The 19,637-nt window shown below is 56.1% G+C and overlaps 2 protein-coding genes across 3 annotated transcripts in view; one reads left to right on the top strand and one right to left on the bottom strand.

The window, feature by feature from the left end:
* ACSS2 (acyl-CoA synthetase short chain family member 2) overlaps positions 1-7,697 on the top strand; it is a 31,089-nt gene extending 23,392 nt beyond the window's left edge. For both annotated transcript variants that reach the window (XM_027693829.1, XM_027693830.1), the window contains 10 exons: positions 93-263; positions 1,030-1,163; positions 1,414-1,546; positions 2,006-2,062; positions 2,334-2,414; positions 2,996-3,104; positions 3,238-3,306; positions 4,434-4,610; positions 5,366-5,440; positions 5,927-7,697. In XM_027693829.1, the coding sequence (XP_027549630.1) occupies positions 93-263; positions 1,030-1,163; positions 1,414-1,546; positions 2,006-2,062; positions 2,334-2,414; positions 2,996-3,104; positions 3,238-3,306; positions 4,434-4,610; positions 5,366-5,440; positions 5,927-6,054 (1,134 nt within the window). In that variant the 3' untranslated portion in view covers positions 6,055-7,697. The remainder of the gene's footprint in view (positions 1-92; positions 264-1,029; positions 1,164-1,413; positions 1,547-2,005; positions 2,063-2,333; positions 2,415-2,995; positions 3,105-3,237; positions 3,307-4,433; positions 4,611-5,365; positions 5,441-5,926) is intronic.
* A 275-nt stretch (positions 7,698-7,972) lies between these two features.
* GSS (glutathione synthetase) lies at positions 7,973-18,416 on the bottom strand. The gene is made up of 12 exons (XM_027693832.1): positions 18,281-18,416; positions 16,717-16,862; positions 15,273-15,348; positions 14,395-14,534; positions 14,142-14,258; positions 13,930-14,010; positions 13,578-13,655; positions 11,914-11,980; positions 11,085-11,279; positions 10,585-10,666; positions 10,069-10,258; positions 7,973-9,485 (listed from the first exon to the last, which is right to left on the bottom strand). Exons 1-12 carry the CDS (start codon positions 18,407-18,409, stop codon positions 9,362-9,364), a joined length of 1,425 nt encoding a protein of 474 aa, XP_027549633.1. The 5' UTR covers positions 18,410-18,416; the 3' UTR covers positions 7,973-9,361.
* Between the last annotated feature and the right edge of the window lie 1,221 nt (positions 18,417-19,637).

The raw sequence follows: 19,637 nt of genomic DNA on the forward strand, positions 1-19,637 counted from the left end.
GCTGTTGGAGCTCAGCGATGCTCAGCTTGGCCTGGGAGGGCTCGGGCTCAGGTGGGAGCTCTCCCTGACTCTTATGTGCCTTCTTCTCACAGGGTGTGCTGCACACTGTGGGTGGATACATGATTTTTGTTGCCACCTCCTTTAAATACGTGTTTGATTACCAACCCGAGGATGTGTACTGGTGCACGGCCGACATCGGATGGATAACGGGCCATTCCTACCTCACCTACGGACCCCTGGCAAACGGGGCAACCAGTGTGTTAGTAAGTGCTGGGTGCTGCCACTCCAGCAGAGTGCAGATGGTGGTGCTGAGCTGCATCCCTGCATTGCTCTGTGATGGTGTGCAGTGCTCTGGGCTCTGTGAGGGAGGTTGGTCACTGCTCAGGGGGTGAGTTCGTGTGTTGTTTTTGGGTGGTTAATTTTTCAAATGCTCCCCTGCTTCTTCCCCTTAAAAGTACAAGCCTTGTGTACCAGTGGGGCCAGGGCTGCCGGGGGACAATGCAAAAACTGGATCAGGGAGTGATGCTTTCCCTGCTGATGCTGATTTGACAACCTGTTGTTTAACTCCTGTGTCTGCCAGTCCCTTAGCAGTGTAACTTGTATATAGATCAGGGAGCCAGAGACCTGCCCAATAGTCCCCAGGGAAATGCAAGCAGCAAAACCACTGTTGTTTTGGTAGAAGGCCTTTTTGGGGTTCTTGATACTTTGGGTTGTGGTTCTGTCACTGTGTTTGGATTTCTCACCCTTTCCCATGTGGGCATTTGTGCTGGTGAGACTGTGTCACAGTGGTGGCCACCCAAGTGTTGCAAGGGGGTGTCAGGGGACCTCTGCTAGGACATCTGAGGGGGGGTGATGCCAAATCCATCCCAAGGAAGCAGTAAGGGAGGTCCCTGACCTTGGCTGGTTTCAGTGTGTGCTGCCCCTGCCATTTCTATGGCCATTCATGCCAGGGTCCAGCTGCAGTTTGGCTCCTCCTGCTTGGTGGGGAGCAGTGAGGAACAGCTGTGTCACTGCCCTGTGTCCTCTCAGTTTGAAGGTGTCCCCACCTACCCGGACGTCGGGCGAATGTGGAGCATCGTTGACAAGTACAAGGTGACCAAGTTCTACACAGCACCCACGGCCATCCGGCTGCTGATGAAGTATGGGGAGGAGCCAGTCAAAAAGTGAGTCCCAGTGGCACAGGGGTGCCTGGCTCTGGCTGTGCCACAGCAGAGCTGACTGGGAGATGCCAGATTTACCAAGGTCTCCTTTTATCCCCCGTGGAAAAGAGCTGAGAAGGCTCTGAACTGTGCCTGGAAGGCCCAAGTACATTTTGGGTAGGCCAGGGGTTCCTGCAGGCTCTGCTGTGCAGTGGGCTCACAGCTGCTGCTGTCCATGGCCTGCTGAGCCCCTGCCAGCCCCTCCTCTCTGCAGGTACAGCAGGAAGTCCCTGAAGGTGCTGGGGACCGTGGGCGAGCCCATCAACCCCGAGGCCTGGCTGTGGTACTACCGCGTGGTGGGAGAGGAGAGGTGTCCCATCGTGGACACCTTCTGGCAGACAGAGACGGTGAGTTCTCACTGGGGGGTCCCTGCCACCTCTCCCTCCCTCGTGCTCCCCGCAGGGTCTCTTTGCAGGTTTGCCAGAGTGGGGTTTTGGGTCTGTGGGGACCAGTTGTTTGGCTTGCCCAGGAGACTCTGGTGTAGCCTGCAAGTGGTGGCTCCGCTTCTCTTCCTTTCCTGGACCTCAAACAGGCTCCAAGGGGAGAGACCTTCCCCTCCAAAGGGTCTCTTCCAAGGTCTGCTCTGGACCCTGCTCTCCTCCCTCTCTTTTTCTCCCATAGCAGCTCCAAAGCTTTGTGCCCAGCAAAAGGCTCTGTGTCACCTGCCATATCCCTCCCAAGGCCCCATCCCCACCCCTACCAACCAACCTGTGCCTGACTGGGATGTGATGTGACCAAGCTGATGCTGACAGCTGTAGGACGGGCTGGCAGGGCCCACACTCACTTGGTTTTGCCTCTCTTTGCAGGGAGGCCACATGCTGACACCCCTTCCTGCTGCCACCCCCATGAAGCCAGGCTCTGCTGTGAGTACTTGTGTTCTGCTCCCCAGGAACCTCAGCAAGGCCCTGTCTGTACCATGGCTGGGTGGTTGCAGCCTGCCAGGGGGGTGGTGGGACTGTGGTACATGTGGGGAGGTAACCACAACCCCAAATCCCAGGCCTGGCCCCCTGCACTCACAAGCTCTGTGTACCACAGCCTCTCCAAAGCTGCCCTTGCCCTGCCTCCCGCTCCCTCTGGTTCACAGGGGTCTGATGTGTGGGCTCACCTCCATGTCTCCTTGCTCCTCCATTGCAGTCATTCCCCTTCTTCGGTGTGGTTCCTGCCATCTTGAGCGAGTCGGGGGAAGAGCTGGAAGGAGAGGCAGAAGGCTACCTGGTAAGGAAGGGCTCATCTTCCCCACCCTCCCTTTGTACTTTCCCTGTGAGCTCTAGGATACTCCTGGTAGCATACACACATCTTTGTGCCCAGGGAAGGGGTAGAGTCACCATCCCTGGAAGTGTCCAAAAAACGTGTGGATGTGGCACTCGAGGGCATGGTTTAGTGGAGAACATGGAGGTGGTGGGTTGACAGTTGGACTTGATGATCCTAAAAGTCTTTTCCACCCTTAATGATTATCCACTAATTCTGTATCCACACAAGGGGCTCCAGTGGGTGGTGGGAACTCCTCCCAACGCCATAAGTGGTTGGGAGCTTTTACAAACTGTTCAACTGATCACTAGATTCACTTGTGGGCAAGGCAGGAGGACGGGAACACCTCAGCCAAGCTCCTTCCCCCTTTGCCAAAGCCTGGCACGACCTTCCCAGTGGATCAGCCCTGGGCAGCGGGTGTCAGAGTGCTGCTCCCTGGCATCTCTCTCACCGTGGTGCAGACCTGGGTGGTTGGTTTGGCTCTCAGTGAGCAAACCTGGGTGGTTGGTTTGGCTCTCAGTGCCTCAGGTGTGTGTTTTCCCCTCCAGGTGTTCAAGCAGCCCTGGCCGGGGATCATGCGCTCGCTGTACGGGAAGCACCAGCACTTTGAAACCGTCTACTTCAAGAAGTTCCCCGGGTACTACGTGACAGGAGACGGTGAGATGGTCCACATGTGTGGCCACAGGGGCCAGCAATTGAGACCTTGCCATGTCCTGCCCTCAGAATCCCTTATCAGTTGCTCCAAGGGCTGGCACTGCTGCCTCACGCTGTCGTTTCTGCCTATTCTTAGGTTGCAGGAGAGATAAAGATGGTTATTACTGGATCACGGGGCGAATTGATGACATGTTGAATGTTTCTGGTAAGCAGGAGTTTTGTCTTCAGTGGGGACACCAGTGTGCTTTCTGACACCTTGCTGTGTGTGGGGGACACTTGTGCATCTGTTTGTGACACTGGTTACAAAAGCTGCCTGGTTTATGGGGGATGCTTCTGCATCCGTGATTCTGCCCAGCAGGTGATTTCAGGGACAGACGAGGCTGTGACTTGGTGAGTTTCTGCACCATTTCCCCTGGAGACAATGCACTGGAGGGAAGGCACCTTCTGTAACCAGCCACAGTACCTCTGTGCTGAAGGATTTAGGCCCCCAGGGGATCACAGGGGTTGGGCAGGACCATGTGGTCCCTAATCCAGCCTGCTGCTCCGTGGAGGGCTAACCTCAAAGCTGGATCAGGCTGCTTGGAGCTGTGTCTACAGAGGTGGAGATTCTCCCACGTCCCTTGACTGAGTCTTTGAGATTCAGCTGCTTCTCAGCCCATCGTTTTTCATACACTGTATTTAATGGCTCCCTCCCTCCTTTCCTGGAGGCTGTAGTCTACAGGTGTGTCCTGCCAGCTCTGAGATGCTGCTGTATTTGTCCCTGGATCAAACCTGATCCTTCCATCTGACCAGCAGTGCTTGGTCCTGCACCAGCTGATAGCTCTGGGAGTTGAGCACCTTCCTGTGACAGCAGTGCCAGGGTGGGATGTCAGAGCACAGGAACAGGAACAGAGGTGTACAGGAGTGAGCTGTGGCCCTATCCCAGAATGTGGAGTGTCATCCCACCTCCCCACAGCGATGAGCTGGAGCCTGGACTCTGCAGATCCAGTCTCTGCACCTCCCAGCTGACCATGTGGGCAGGTCTCCTCTTGCCCAATTCAGCTCCTCCTCATCTTGTGCTTTATTTAATCCCATGGCTGTGATCTGTCCATGATCTGCTAAAGGAAGAAGCCTGAAGGTGGGAGGGGGAGCAGCCAGGGGACGTGTCCTTGCTCTGCAGGCAAGTGATACCTGGCAGCTTTCTGAGCACTGCTGGAACGAGTTTCTCCCTCCAACTGTTGTCTCTTCTCAAGCAAATCAAACTAATGCTCTCAAACCTGTAGTTCAGGGCCTTTTCCACCCGCAGACCTCTTCCTGCAGGTCAGTAAAGCGCTGCCTCCCCTTTGCTTCCAGGCCACTTGCTGAGCACGGCGGAGGTGGAGTCGGCCCTGCTGGAGCACGGGGCCGTGGCAGAGGCTGCGGTGGTCAGTCACCCCCACCCCCTGAAGGGAGAGTGCCTCTACTGCTTCGTGACCCTGAGGGAGGGCCACGAGTTCACCCAGAACCTGATGGATGAGCTGAAAAAACAAGGTAGCAACAGCCAAATATTTGGGAGGCTGGGCAAGGGGGTACAGGGGTTAAGGGCTTGGGTGCTGCAGGAGGGTGTGTGTGGTCTGGGGAATGCAGCGGGGACAACTGTGACAAGGTGCCCCCTTGATTAGAGAGCACGGCTGGCCAAGACTAAAATTAGTTCTCCCAGCCTTTGGCTGCTCATGTGGTGCCCTCTGTGCCTCGTGGGAGCTGGCAGCCCTATGAGGGACTGGGGTGCTCAGCAGGCTTTTGTTTGCAGCAGTGCTCTCTGGTGCAGGGCTCCCTCTGGCACACTGGGACTTGCTGTGGGGATCCTTGGGTTGCTTTGGGGTGGTGCTCTGGGTGTTTGTGCTCTGGTTTCAAGGGAGCTCTTGCATTGCCACAGCAAACTGCAGCATTTAATACACAAAATGGACCCGTGGCAGCTTCTTCTCTGTGGGAACCCAACAGCAAATCACTCATTGCTCTATTAAAATACTCACAGTGGTTGGTGTAACCATTGTAGAGGTCTCTGGAAGATGGAGGGAATGAAAGTGAGTGTTCTTGCCGTTGGGAAGATGTGCTTATGGCCCTGCTGGCATTGCAGGTCTTGCAGCCCTGTCCCACAGTGCAGAGGCTCCAGTGCAGCAGCCCTAAGCACTGCCCTGCCAGGTGCCCCCAGAGCTGGGCTTGCTGTGTCTTAGCCTGGCCATCCTGACTGGATGTGTGGTATCTCCTCATCCCTGCAATCAAAATATCCTTTTTTTTTTTTGCAGTCAGAGAAAAAATTGGACCGATAGCAACACCTGATTACATCCAGTATGCCCCCAGCCTGCCCAAAACCCGCTCAGGTAAGGGGCCAGTGGTGGTGCTGGGGGGGACTGGACAGTTCCTGCCAGTGGAAGGACATGAGCCCTACACTGCTTGTCCAGGGCCACTCAAATTAGGGGGGGAAGCAACCTCAGTGCAGGTCTTGGTACTCCCCACTCCTGCTGGAGAGATCCTGATTCATGGGGAAAGGGACTTGTTATATGGGCAGATAGTGACAGGAGAAGGGTGATGGTTTTACATTGGTGGAAGGCAGTTGTAGATAAGATGGATATAAGGAAGAAGCTCTTCCCTGTGAGGGTGGGGAGGCCCTGGCAAGGATGCCCGGAGAAGCTGTGGCTGCCCCATCCCTGGAAGTGTCCAAGGCCAGGCTGGATGGGGCTTGGAGCAACCTGCTCTATGGAAGATGTCCCTGCCCTTGGCAGGGGGTGGAATTGGATGATCTTTAAGGTCCCTTCCAACACAAACCATTCAATGACTGATCCCTGCTCTCATGGCTGTCATTCCAGGGAAGATCACCAGACGGATATTAAGGAAGATTGCCAAAAACGACCAAGACCTGGGGGACATCTCCACCTTGGCAGACCCGGGCATCATAAAACACCTCTTCAACAGCAGGTGTGACACGAAGCAGTAGCAGCAGGGCCTGTCCCTGCTGAGCAGGACTGTGGCAGCAGCAGCAGCAGTGTCCTGATGAGCAAATCCCTCAAACAACCGCTGCCTGCCCGGGAAGGGAACCTGCACCTCTTGAATTGAATGTACCAATGTCTGGGATGAGGAGATCTGGCCCTGGAGAGGCCGTGTCCATGCCCTGCAGGAGGGTGTTTGTCATGTTCCAGGTGGATATCAGCCATCTGGGGTTCAGCACAGAGGGACTCACCCCCCTCCCTTTTTGCAGCACCTCATTCTTGATTTTAATTTAATTTTTTGGGGGGCGGTAGAGGGTGTTAATTAATTATGTAATTGAGGGGCCCTGGCACCTTGTGCACAGTGGGAAGGAACTTCGGGGGCTGGAGGGGAAATGGTGCTGGAGTTGCTCGATGCAGGCAGGCCAGGGAGGTGCATCCACCACTGCCCACACACCTGCTAAGCTTCCCCTTCTCCTTGGGGCACTGCAAACTGCGGGAGCACTGAGAACACTCACATCATCACTGCACAGCTCAGCTTGTCTCGCACCCACTGTCCAAGCCTGCTGCCAGCAGAGGTCCTGGAGCCTGGAGTGGGGCAAGGATTGAGGGAGCTCTGGGCTTTAAACAGGTTTTAGAGCAATTTGATACCAAGATCTAGTGCTTCCTACCTGCGTGGTGCCAGCTGGAGTGTTTTCCCCATTCCAAGGTTTTTCACTGGCCATGGACACTATAGGGAGCCACGAAAGGGAAAAGCCTTGGTGTGACAGGCTCCAAGGAGCCCCGTTTCCACCTGCCCTCCTGCCACCACCTCACAGCTGGATGCTCCCTTTGCTTCCTGGGGGAAGACTGGGGGTTGTTACACCAAGGGATGGTGAGGAAGCAGCCATGCAGAGGCACCTCTCCCATGGCAGGTGACCCAGGTAGGCACCATGACCACTGATAGAGCAGAGAAGCCAAGGCAGGCAGGGCTGTGAGTCCCACGTTTCCTCATCAGGAAAAAACAGTGGGAGATGTTCAAAGTTAGTGTTTGCTCAAATCTGACACAGCTTTGTGATGCTGAGAGCTAAAGACCCCCAACCCTCTTGCCCAGGAGCCTGAACACCACCAGGGTCCTGCCAAAGCCATCCTTCCTCCCATGAAGGACATTTAACTCCGGCCAGGGCTGAGCTGGGGCCGATACCTCCTTTGCAATGTCTCTGTGAAAACTGCATGTGAACCATTTGATTTTGCACTTAAACCAAAGGAGAAATGGGCTTTAAAACTTGCTGCAGCTGCTGTTTTGGTGAGAGCCAGTGTAACAGGCTTTACCTGCAACCTGAGCTGACTTTGGGCTGGGGAGGAGGAGGAGGCAGCTGCCTCTGGGGTGGGGGGCTCAGGGCAGGTGTTGCTGGGCTGTCAGCCAAGTCCCAAGTCTCATTCCCTACCTGCTGCTCTCACTGGCACAGCACCCATGTCACCTGTACCCTGGGTGCCTGTCGGTGTCCCACGTGCCCCCACAGCTCTGTACCACTGGATTGTGCCACCTTGGTGACAAGGACTCCCACATCCTCGCTGCTCCTCTCTTACCTTTTTGTCAGCTATGTAATTTTTGGCTGGAAACAGCGAAAATTCCATGCAAAATGAAATAAAATTCAAGAAAACAAAATGGAAACAGGCTTAGAGTGTGTGTGTGGGTTGAGTCTGGGGGAGACAGGAGTGCTCAGTGCTGTTGGAGGGGCTGTGCCATAACCAGGGTTGGCTTTTGGGGATGGGGAGAGGCAGGTTCCTGCCATCAGGATGCTTTTCCATGGACTGGGATTTCAGGCTGTGAACAGCTGGTGGGGGAAGGGCAGAAGCTCTGGTCCCCACCCAGGCACAGCCATGGATCTCTGCACACCTGGCCAGGTGAGCACCTGGGCTCAGACAAACCAGGCACAAGCAGCGTGGTCAGATTGCACATTCCTTTTAATCTCTGGCTGGGGGTAATCAACGCCCCCAAAAAGCCCCCAGGAATCTCAGGATCGGTCACACAGGCACAACAGGGCTGTTCCCCAGGTGACTGATGGTGAGCCCAGCAGGGCTGTCCCTCAGCACATCCATTCTCCAGGAATTCTGGCTCTGTGCTGCTTCTCTGTCACTGACGGACTGGGCTCTTCACTTGCCAGAAAGGTGCAGCTTTTAGGGCTGAGGAGGAAGAGGAGCTGAAGGAAGATGCAAAACATCTTGAGCAGGAGAGCCCACGCTCCTCCCTGTCCCTCCACTGCTGTGCATTGATCCATGAAACCTGGAGGGAGACATCTCTCTGCTGGTGCTGGTCCCACAGTAAGGTGCTGGAGCTGTGCCTGCCCAGCCTCTCCTGCAATTCTTTGGCTTCCTTGCCACAGAGCTCCCAGTCTCAGCCTGCCCCACATCCCAGCAGGACTATTTCCAAGGTCAGGACTCCCTGGGAAGATGATTTTGCAGTGGGATACGCTGGCACAAGGCCAGGGGGATTCAGGGTTTCATAATGTACTGGCCATGACACAAGGCTCCAATTGACCATCCCCTTGGGATCTGCCACCACTGCTGAAGGATCCTTATGCCAGCCTCTGGAGATCTGTTGGACAGGGCTGCAGGAGGCAGTGGGAGCAGATGGACTCTGCACTGCTGCCTGCCTTGTATGGCACAGAGGCACTGCTTGAGATGAGCACCCAGTCCAACAAAACTGGAGTTGGGCAAAGCAAAAGCAAAAAAAAAGCAGGCAAAAGGCCCTTGGGCAAATTGCCCAGGGCAGCTGTCCCTTGTGCAGGAACCCTGAGGATCCTCAGGCACAGGGAAAAGTAAGAATCAGAGCAGAAGCAGCACAGCAAGGGCTGGAGGGGCCATGGCTTGTGGAGCTGGGCTCCTGTCTAACCTGGAAAGCACTGAGGCACTGTGTGAAGATGAAGGCTGTTGCACATCCACCTTTCTCCTCTCGTTCCCTAGGCTTTGTGTGTCTCCAGAAATACTGCAGCATCAAGGAGCACAGAAATGGGAGCAGCACAAAGGCCTGTTGTGGCACCTCACCCTTTGCTGTACACACCCCTGCTCCCAGGGGACACCCAGACCCAGGCAGGCCCCGGGGGTCACAGCTGGGCTGTGCATGGGCAGGCAGAGCAAGGGAACCCCTTATCCCTGGAGTGGGAATCACAGAGAAGCTGGCGCTGGCACACAGGACCTTGGAGCAGTTGTGTCCACACAGTCCTTCCTCACAGCCCCCGGCACAACAGACCTTGGCAAGTGCACCCTACTGAGAAATCCCTGTGGCAGTTGAGCTTTTCAGGCAGCAGGTGAGGAGGGTGGGTGGGGCACAGCTCCTCACACCAGGTAGGGAGTGTCCAGCACGGCCACCCCGGCGGCCACCCCGCCGTCCGCGTGCTGGATGGCCTTGGTGCGCAGGAGGTGCCCGGCGGCCTCGTTCAGCACCATCTCCTGGCCCTGCCTGCAAAGGAAAGGGAGACTCAGTCCCTGCAGAGCACAGAGCTCCTGGCATTTATCCTGCACAGTGCCTTGGCTCCACTGGCCATTCTGGTTGGATTTGCACACAGACAGTGTCAGGGTCTGAATGCCGCCAGAGTGCCCTTGTTCCTAAAACTGTACGAGAAGGACTTGAACGCTATGGGAACGTTTCTCTGGGTCTGTGAGGGTTTTACACAAAAGCAGGAGCTATTTAGGGTTGAACATGACCCCGTTGAGACATTTCAGAGATCACCAGGGCTTCCTGGGGCTGCATCCAGAACCTGGGAAGCGCTCCCAGGAGTCAGGGATGAGACACGCTGGTTCCACGTGGCCGTTACAGCAGTGACTGCCAGCACAGGCACTGTGGTGTTTCAACAACTCGTTTGGCAGCAGGTTCAGAGCAGCAGTTCAGTGTTTGAACACGTGCTCAGAGAGCTCTGCCAGGGGCACAGACAGAACAGTCATGCCTGTCCCCTGCACCTACAGCTCCCCAGACATCTGTCCTGCTGCTGTGCTCAGAGGGGAAAACCAGGGAACCACCCCCAGAACACGAGCACGTTCCTCACCTGACATAGACACCGAAGATACCGAGCTCAGAGATGCACTCGGACGCTTGCAGGGGACTGTGAGCCCTCAGCAAGTAATTCAGTGCTGGCTGGGGTTTGATCTTATCCATCAAGATGTAGGAGGTTCTCTCAGGGCTGTCTTTGATCTTCTCCAGAACCTGCCTGAGCTCTTCACCATAGAGGTTGTTCCCTGACAACAAAATCAGCACATCAAGCACTACCCAGTCCAGCAGAAGCCACTGCCCCCAGTTTTGTGGCCCAGCAGCCCAAATGACCCAGCCTTTGCCTCCCCAGGTGCTGCCTGGGCTCCCCACACCCAGCACTGGGGCCTCAGGAGCTGCTCCAGGAGTGGCACTACCTTACTGCCATGACTAATCCCCATGGCTATGAGTAGCCACAAGCCACCCCACCTTTTATCTCTCAGCCCAAGACCAGGAGCCAGCACAGAGCTGCTGCCTCTGCTGGGTACAGCACAAACCACAATGCAGAGCCCCAGGGGCCCAGCCCAGCTCGTACCTCCACCTTCTCGCTGCGGCTTCAGCACGAACCGTTCAGGGTCAGCGATGGCTGCAGCAGCTATCTTGTCACCCTCTTCACCCTGGAAAGAATGGATGGAAACAGGGTGGACATCAGGAAGAATTTCTTCATGGAAAGAGGCTGCCAAACATTGGCAGGGGCTGCCCAGGGAGGTGGTGGAGTCCTCGCCCCTGGAGGTGTCCAAGTAATGACTGGATGTGGCACTCAGTGCTCTGGGCTGGGGAACAAGGTGGGGATCGGGCACAGGTTGGACTTGATGACCTTGGAGGGCTTTTCCAACCTAAATGATTCTGGGATTTTTGAACAGCAAAGCACCAGGGAGCAGCAGGGGCTCCTCGAGAGGCCCCTCTCAGCAGGATCAACAGGGATCTAACAGGACCACAGCAAAGCCCCCTCACCTCCTGAACCAAAGAGCAACATCACCCAGGCCAAGCACACGTCTGCATGTCCATTCCCGACCCAGCCCCGCTCCCACTCACCTCGTCCAGGGAATAGAGTCCGGCAAAGGTGGCTCTCATCCGAGCCACAGCCTCGGGGTGGCCGGGCAGCAGCTTCTCCAGCGTCCCCGGGCGGCTCAGCTCCTGCTGCACCTTCTTGGTGCCCGCCAGCTGGGTGGCAATGTCGGGGCACTTCACCGCCCGCGAGCGCTCCAGCAGCAGCCGCGCCGCCCAGTTCTGGGGCACAACCAGAGCAACCCCTCAGTTAGAGAAAAAAACAACACTAAAGGTTTTCTCTGCTCTCTTCTGTTCAGTTATCGACATAGGATTTGTCTGCTCCCTCCCTGCTGGCAGGGATGGGCGGGTGGGAGTAGCCAGGGAGGGCGGGTGGGAGTAGCTCTCTGGAGAGGAGCAGACATGGATTTCACACCACCTCGGGGAACAGCAGAGCCAGGTTAATCCTCTGCCTTTGCCAGTTCTCCCTCCCCAGCTTGTCCAGTGCTGCCACCTCCAGACAACAGCAAGATCTGTTTTGTATCATTATTACCTGCAGCCTAATAGTGCTGAGAGAGCACAGAGGGTGGTCTGTAATCAAGTCTAAACCCTTTAAGCAGGTGCCAATACCCATATTGTACAGCATCAATTCAGTGCTGCACTAAGAGACCACCCTGTGGGTGGTGACTGGAAAAGAAGACATCCATTTGTCTTACTGCCTGGGTCACCCAGTGCTCCCTGGAGTCACAGCTCCCCAGTGCTCTCAGCCACTCTGGGCAGGACTGACCCCTCTCTGCACAGGGCAGAGGCCCCTGGGATCAGGGGGCATTTCAAACTCCCCGTGGGCGATTCCCCGAGCAGGATGGTGGGCACTGACCTGCTTGTTGTAGGTCTGTGGCACGTAGCCCTCCCTGTAGTACACCACTGCGACCTCCTGGCCGTCTCTGGAACAGAAACCAGAAGTGTTCACAGAGCCAGGCCAGGCCCTGCCCGATCCCCAGCACCACAGGGTCAGACATGCAGAATGTTGCAGCTTTTGCCCCTTCTCCTTGGCCCCCAGGCTGTTGTTCTCCTGGCTGAGGACTGCAAGCCCTGCCACCTCTGCACAGAGCCCCAGCTGGGTTGGCCTGTCCTGAGACATGGGGAGCTGATACCTGGCCTGTGCTCTAACCAAAGGCTCGATAATTCTGACACCCAGCCCAGCAGGGAGGCAGGAACCTCATTTTCTAACAGTTTTTGCCACTCGTAACCAGGCTTGGGAGACTCACCCTGGAGACAAGGAGGCTCAGGGGGGACCTTCTCACTCTCTGCAACTCCCTGACAGGAGGGAGGAGTCGGGGGGGAGTCGGGCTCTGCTCCCAGGGAACAAGGGACAGGATGAGAGGAAGTGGCCTCAAGTTGTGCCAGGGGAGGTTTAGGTTGGCTATTAGGGAAAATTTCTTCACTGAAAGGGTGGCCAAGCAGTGGCTCAGGTTGCCCAGGGCAGTGATGGAGTCACCGTCCCTGGAGGGATTTAAAGTGTGGATGTGGCACTTGGGGTCATGGTTTGGTGGTGCTGGGTTAAAGGTTAGACTCCATCTTAGAGGCCTTTTCCCTGACTCTGTGACTATGATTCATGAAGCTGGGAGGGAACAGGGTCCTCCTCTGGTGGCACAGCCAGGACCTCAACTCAACAATCTGAGAGGCACCAAAGCCTCCTGCCAGGGCTGGGCTGTCAGCAGAGCTGGAGCACCACAGCCCCCAGCTTTGGCCACACAAACTGTGCACGGGGTCAGGAAGCTGCTGGGGAACTGCAGAGGAATCCAGCACTGAGAGGGGAGGGTGCCTGGGAGGAAGTACACAGGATACACTTTCCCCTCAACTATGCAGCCCTGACAAATGTATTCATTAATCAAACACAGCACAGACATCAAAGGTCAAACCAGCCTAACTCCAGAAAAAAATATATGCATTAAACCATGTCTTCCTTCAGGCTTGTACAGCTCCAAGCACATTACCTGGAAACAGGACAAATGTCACACTTGGGACCAACTCTCAACCTCGCTCTTGGGACCAACCAGCACTCAAAGAGTCTGTGACCTGCACATCCTGGTCTCCACAGGGAGTGGGCAAGACACTGAGTGAGTTCAAACCCAAGAGATCCCAAAAGGACATGGAACGCTTCCTCCTCCAGCACTAACAACCCAGCCCAGCTCCTTCTGGCAGAGCATCACGTGAGCAGTAAACAGGAAATGGTTCTGTGGAAGCCTCTGAAACAGCCAGGGCTGTTCACAGCAGGTGTCTGTGGAGGAGGTAAAGATCCCACAGAGCAATGAAGACTGTGACCTGAGGGAGGGAAATTAAGCTTTGTGTATGCAAAATCTCACCACCCTGAAAACAAAACCATGTCAGCTCCAAGAGGAAACAGCACCCTGGAGCACAGAGGAGAACTGCTGCCTCAGACAGTCACTGTTTGTACTCAGAACACACCACCAGGTTTGGTTGAGAATTCCCATTCCCAGCTCTGTGTGCCCAGGAATGCGCACCTTGGCTCATACTCACATGTACAGCCTCCTGCTGCCATCCAGGGACCCCTTCTCAAACACATCCCTGAACCGCCGCCGGATCACACGGATGTTCCTGGGAACAGAGCAGTGGGACAGTCAGCAGGATGGGCAGAGTTACTTGAGCTGGAAATCATACATGGACAAGAAAGATCTGCAGGTTCTTTCACAAATAACCCCAGGCTTCGGACTATGGAGCCACAGGAATCCTGCAGCCCAGGACAGTCCCTGTTTAGGGACCCATCCTATGTTTCCTGCCTTGAGGGAAACACCAAGATCAGGCAGCAGTTTTCTCTGCTTCCCTTTCTCAAAACTGAACCTTTTCCATCCCAGGGAAATTCAATCCTTACCTGTTCCACAGCTCATTTTCTACACATCGCTGATCAAAAATGTTCCTCTGGATTTCCTCCACCAGAAACATCACCACAGCACTGCAGGAGACACCAGGGGCACCATTAAACCCACAAACCCTCCACATGCACCCAGGATCACCAGCTTTTTCATCACTGGGATCCAGGCTTCCTGCACTGCTCCTGCTCAATTTCTCCTGCTCTCTCCTTACCTTTGGGAACCGTAGAGCTCCCAGGCTTTGGCAATTCCCAAGGCCAGTCCCTTCGATGGGTTGTTGGGCAGCAGGTGTGACGCCTCCTTAGTCTTTCCCAGCACTTTCAACACCAGCCTTTGGAACAAAAAAAGCTGTAAATGCCATGACAGCCCCAGCTGGACCAAGGGAGCAGAGTTTGGAGAGCACATGAGGACAGGGAGTGCAGCAGCCCTTGCAGTGCAGCTGCAGCAGTGCCAGAGGGGTCCCTTACCCGTGGACATCAGCTGTGCGGGAGGTGAGGCCCCCAAAGCTGGCAGCAATGGTGTTTATTTCTATCTGCTTTAGAGCTGCTGTGCCATCCAGCCCACAGTCAAACATGTAATCAGAGCGGTTGATGCCTAAAAACACAGTCTGAAACAGAGGGGAGGGGTGGTGGGGTCTCCTGTTGCCTTTAACTGCAAAACCCTTTGATGACCTCACTTCAAAATCCTCCCAGGGCAGATCCAGTCATAGAATCAAAGAATGGTTTGGGTTGGAAAGGACCTTAAAAACCATCTCATTCCAACTCTCTGCCATGGGCAGGGACACCTTCCACTAGCCCAGGTTGCTCCAAGCCCATCCAACCTGGCCTTGGACACTTCCAGGGATGGGGCAGTCACAGCTTCTCTGGGCAACCTGTGCCAGGGCTTCACCACCCTCACAGGGAAGAGTTTTTTCCTAATACCTCATCTAAACATACTCTCTGTCAGTTTGAATCCATTCCCCCTTGTCCAGTCACCTTCATTTGGATAAAAACCTCTGCAAGCCATGCCTGTGGGTGCTCTGCCCCTTGCCCAGGGCCCAGAGCCCTCCCAGTGCTCCAGAGGAGTTCCCAACACTCAGGAGAGTAAAGGAGCTTCTGGTGCAGGTCCTGGCAGGACACATGTCCCTGCACACTCCCAAAGCTCCCAGAGGACAAACCACATCAAATCCTCCCACTCCAGGCCTGACTGTTTCCAGTGGCACCAACCAAAGGGCACAACTCAAACAGGGCAAGGTCCTGAGGTCACAGGCTGTGACGAGACAGGGAGTGACCAGCCTGGCTCAGAGCCCAGCAATGCCACCTTAGTGCCAAGGGGAACAGACCACCAGGACCCTCTGCCCAGGTACCTGAGCCAAGCCTTCCTCCAGAACTTGCATGTAGATTCTGAAGAGTTGAGCTGTGAAGTCATCGACCTTGATGGTGCTGGAGGGAAACACAGACCAGATCAGTTCCCTAATGCTGCCACAGAGGAACGAGAAAACTAATTCTTCTCCAGAAAAAAAACCCTTAGCAGGGACATTCTCCAGCACAAGGAGCAGGGCTGGGGCTCAAGCAACATGCTACAGCACTGTGAAACATCTCCCCATGAATGCACAGTGCAAAACCACACACAAACCCAGTCTGCCCAGCACAGCCACTCCACAGAAGGCCTCACCTCACAAAAGGCAGAGGTGACTCACTGGCAGGGCAGAGATGGGACAAGCAAAGGCAAAGAAACAATTCTGCAGCCACAGGCAGGAACCACAAGTCTCCCTGTGCCTGCACACAATTGTTCAGAGAAGCTTCACAAGCTTCATCCAGTTCCCCCTGTCCTGTCAGGCTACAAATCCCTGCCCTGCTAGAGTAGGTCTGGCTTTTCCTCAGGCTCCCAAATCCCTGAGCTACCTGAGCAGCACCTCCAGGGAACTGCCCTGGCACAGGGCAACACCTGAGCACACACAGCCACAGGTGCTGCATTCCTTAACCACAGGTACAAACCTGCCCCCACAAGCTCTGGCTGCAGCCAGCTCTGGAACAGGCACAAGCATTGAAACAGCTTCAAAGGCTTTAACAAAACAAAAGGATGCTGCAAAACAGCCTTCTTTGCTCTGTCCCAGTGCCAGAGAGCCTGCAGCACCCATGGACAGGCAGCACAGAGCAGGCAGCAGGAAGGGGAGTGAGATTTGTGAAAGCATCAGCCCTACAGTTATGGGGGACACAGCCAGGGACGGTCACTCCAGCCCATGGCAACAGCCACAGATAAATCCAGCAGAGTCCAGGAGCCAGAGCTCAACAGTCCCCCAGCAGCCAGAGCTTGTGGATGGGAAAGCAGGGGACACAGAGGGACTGATCAGAGGTCTGTGTGGGGACAGGAACATCTCATCCTAATATCTGTGGGCAGGCAGAGCTGCTGGTTATGGGACAGCCATGGGCAGATGCAAAATAAGACTAAAAGAGACTTCTGAATCCAAGACTCAAAGATTCCAGTGATTTGCATTTAAGGCCCGGGGGCCAACAAGCTCACATGTAACAATTCACAAGCCTGACACACTGGCAACATTGAAGATCATTGGAGGGAGTCAGTTCTTGTCCAGATCTCCCAATTTCTGAGGCTCAAGGAGACCTCCAAGCACACGGACTTGATGGGAATTAATCTTAGGAAAAATAATGCAGCAAAGGAGGCAACTTCTGCTGAGGACAGGAGTGTTCAGCTTGTGGGACTCGAACGGATGGAAGGCAGGAATGCCCGAAAGGTGATAAATGCTTGGCATTCAAAATATTCCCTTAAAATGCAACATGCAAAAACGTTACCTGGCCAGAGTTTGCTCCAGGAATTCTTTGTTTTGACTGATGGCATCCACCAGCAGGTTGAAATCCTGCTGCACAGCGTAGGCCTGTTCGAACAAGGCCCGTGGCACCGCAGAGGGGAGCAGCGTGAAGGGCGCGTAATTCACCACCTGCACACGGGGGAGGGAGCAGAGCACTCAGGCCTGGGCAGCTGCAGAGGGGATCAAGAGGTGCCTCTCCTGCTTGCCTGAAAGCAGCTTCTCCAGAGCTTCTCAGGCTGAGTGCGTCTCCAGAACAGCTCAGTGTCAGAGAAAAGGGGAATTTGTCCGTCCTAGATTCTGGCCATCAGAGTCACTTCCTCTGATCCCTGCTCAGACTCAGGGGTGACTCCGGACTCCTGGCTCAGCCCACAGCTCAGGCATGGGGCCACCCTCAAAGTCAAAATATCACACCAGAGAGAAGCTCCCAATTCACCTGGATTTTACATGAAGCAAGGAATACTGGCAGTGTGTTCAGCCTCTCCTCCCAGGCTTCCCCTTCCTCTCACCCTTCAAAATCCCCCAGAGCCCTGACCTGACAATGGGATTGACATCAGGGAGCAGCTCTGAGGTGCTGGAGCAGGTCCAGAGAAGAGCAACAAGGCTTGTGAAGGGACTGGAGCACAAGTCCTATGAGGAGAGGCTGAGGGAACTGGGGTTGTTCAGCCTGGAGAAGAGGAGGCTCAGGGGAGACCTCCTCACTCTCTACAACTACCTGAAAGGAGGTTGTAGCCAGGTGGGGGTTGGTCTCTTCTCCCAGGCAATGATCAGCAAGACAAGAGGGCTTGGTCTGAAGCTGTGCCAGGGGAGGTTTAGGTTGCATATTAGGAAGAAATTCTTTACAGAAAGGGTTATCGGACATTGGAATGGGCTGCCCAGGGAAGTGGTGGATTCTCCATCCCTGAAGGTTTTTAAGATAAGACTGGGTGTGGCACTTAGTGCCATGGTCTAGCAACCATGGTGGTAGTGGATCAAGGGTTGGACTTGATGATCTCAGAGGTCCCTTCCAACCCAGCTGATTCTATGATTCTACGACCTCCCTCCTCATACCTCTGCCAGCTGCCTGCTTGTCCCCAGGCTCCTCAGGGACCTGTCCCCAACACTGCCCCACTCCTTTTGCACAGGGATACTTCTTCCTCTGAGATCTCTCCAACAGATAGAGCCTCCCACCCCAGCCAGCCGCCAGGGATTCCCCACAGATAAATCCCACACATCAGCCACCTCCATCCCCGTCACCTTGTCCCAGGTATGGGGCAAAGGCTGATTGCAGCTGGGAACATGCCAAAAGCAGAGGTCCCTCCGTGAGACTCTCCCGTGGTTCAAAGGTTCATATGAGCGGTGAGAGACTGGGAGAGGGATGGACTGCCAGCACCACAACCGGCAATTTCTTAAGCCTTCCCAGATCTGTCCCTCTCCTTGGGAAAGGGGAGCTGTACTGGAAAAGGGGAGCGGGCTTGTCTCACGAGCGGGATGAGCTGTGAGCTCCAGCCGGGAGCTGCTCCCTGCGAAGTGCTCGGGGACCCCCGGGCCGGGCAGCGCCCCGCACTCACGTCCGAGCTGAGGGGCTGCTCCCCGGTCCGCATCAGCACCCCCGCCAGCAGCGCCGCGTCCACCGCCACCGCCGCCGCGTCCCGCACGGCCGCCGCGTCCCGCACCACGTCCCGCCAGGGCGAGGCCATGGTAGCGCTGCGGGGAGAGCGGGGTCACCGCCTGGCCGCACCGCCACGGCCCCCGAACCCCTCCACCCTCGCTGTCCCCTGACCCCTGGTCCTCCCCTGGCCCCCCGACCCCCAGCACCCGATCCCCGGTGCCCGTCCCCTCGCCGGCCCCCGCTCCCCACACCCCTCACTGTGCCCTGACCCCCGACTCCCCGCGGTCCCTGCGCTGTCCCCGGTCCCTGACCCCCGGCCTCCAGATCCCTTCCTGTACCCTGACCCCTGACCACCCTGAACCCTCGCCCCTAACTGCGCCCCCGACCCCCCCCCGGTCCCCCGCCCCTCACTGTCCCCCGACCCCCGATCCCACCCGGTCTCTCCCCGGTTCCCGGTCCCTGAACCCCGGTCCCCAGAACGCTCCTGTGCCCGGACCACCCCGAGCCCTCGCCCCTCAGTGCCCCCTTTCCCCTCACTCACCCCGCTCCAGCCGCTCACTGCCGGACCCGCGGACCGCCACGTGATTCGACGGCCCGCCCCCCTCGCCCCGCCCCGGTGCTGGATTGACAGCGCAGCGGACCAATCAGCGCGGGGGAGGAGCGCGCTCCTCGCGCGGCGACGAGCGCGGAAGGGGGGGGCCGCGGAACGCGCATGCGCCGGGGGCGCAGCTGATGTGGTGACGTCATATCGCGATGTCGTTATGTCACACCGTGACGTCAAATCGTGATATCATGCAAACGACAAGATCACTCCGGCTGATGAAATCTGAGCTCTGCAACCAGGGGCTGCTCGGTGCCTGCAGAGGGCACAGCCCATGGGCGGCTAGGAGATAAAAGCCATGGAGATGGTTGGACCCGATGGTCCCTGAGGACCTTTGCAACATGAACAACTCTGTGGTTCCATGAAACAGCTTAAGGTTAACTCGCTGTCATTTATGCACTGCAGCTGCATCATCTCCTGCTTTTGCATGAGCTGAAATTCACCCCCTGCAGGCAGGGAAACACAGAGGCAGTGTGTTTGGGAAGTTAAAGGCATTGGAAATATCTTCCTGTTTTCCATTTTTTTAACCACGTCATCACCTACATCCCTTTGCTGCACTGCACCGACTGGACCTGGGAAGGGGCTGACTGGGGGTTCCTCCATGCAGGCCCCATCCCTGATGTCCTCTGTTGTTCCCAGGGGCTGTTCAGTGTTCCCAGGTGTCCCCAGGAATGTCCATGGGCATGTGCCGGGATCAGGAGGCGCTCCCAGGTCC

The sequence above is a fragment of the Neopelma chrysocephalum genome, unplaced genomic scaffold, assembly GCF_003984885.1.
Source record: "Neopelma chrysocephalum unplaced genomic scaffold, ASM398488v2 Primary Assembly neopelma1_94, whole genome shotgun sequence".
In the NCBI taxonomy this organism is placed as follows: Eukaryota; Metazoa; Chordata; class Aves; order Passeriformes; family Pipridae; genus Neopelma; species Neopelma chrysocephalum.

What these genes read in the sequence shown, in the direction of transcription:
- GSS (XM_027693832.1), bottom strand. Translation starts at nt 18,409, where the DNA reads ATGGCCTCGCCCTGGCGGGACGTGGTGCGGGACGCGGCGGCCGTGCGG. An exon ending in AGCAGCCCCTCAGCTCGGAC is followed by an intron (nt 16,863 to 18,280) that starts GTGAGTGCGGGG and finishes CCCCGTGTGCAG; the next exon opens with GTGGTGAATTACGCGCCCTT. An exon ending in CTGGAGCAAACTCTGGCCAG is followed by an intron (nt 15,349 to 16,716) that starts GTAACGTTTTTG and finishes GTTTCCCTCCAG; the next exon opens with CACCATCAAGGTCGATGACT.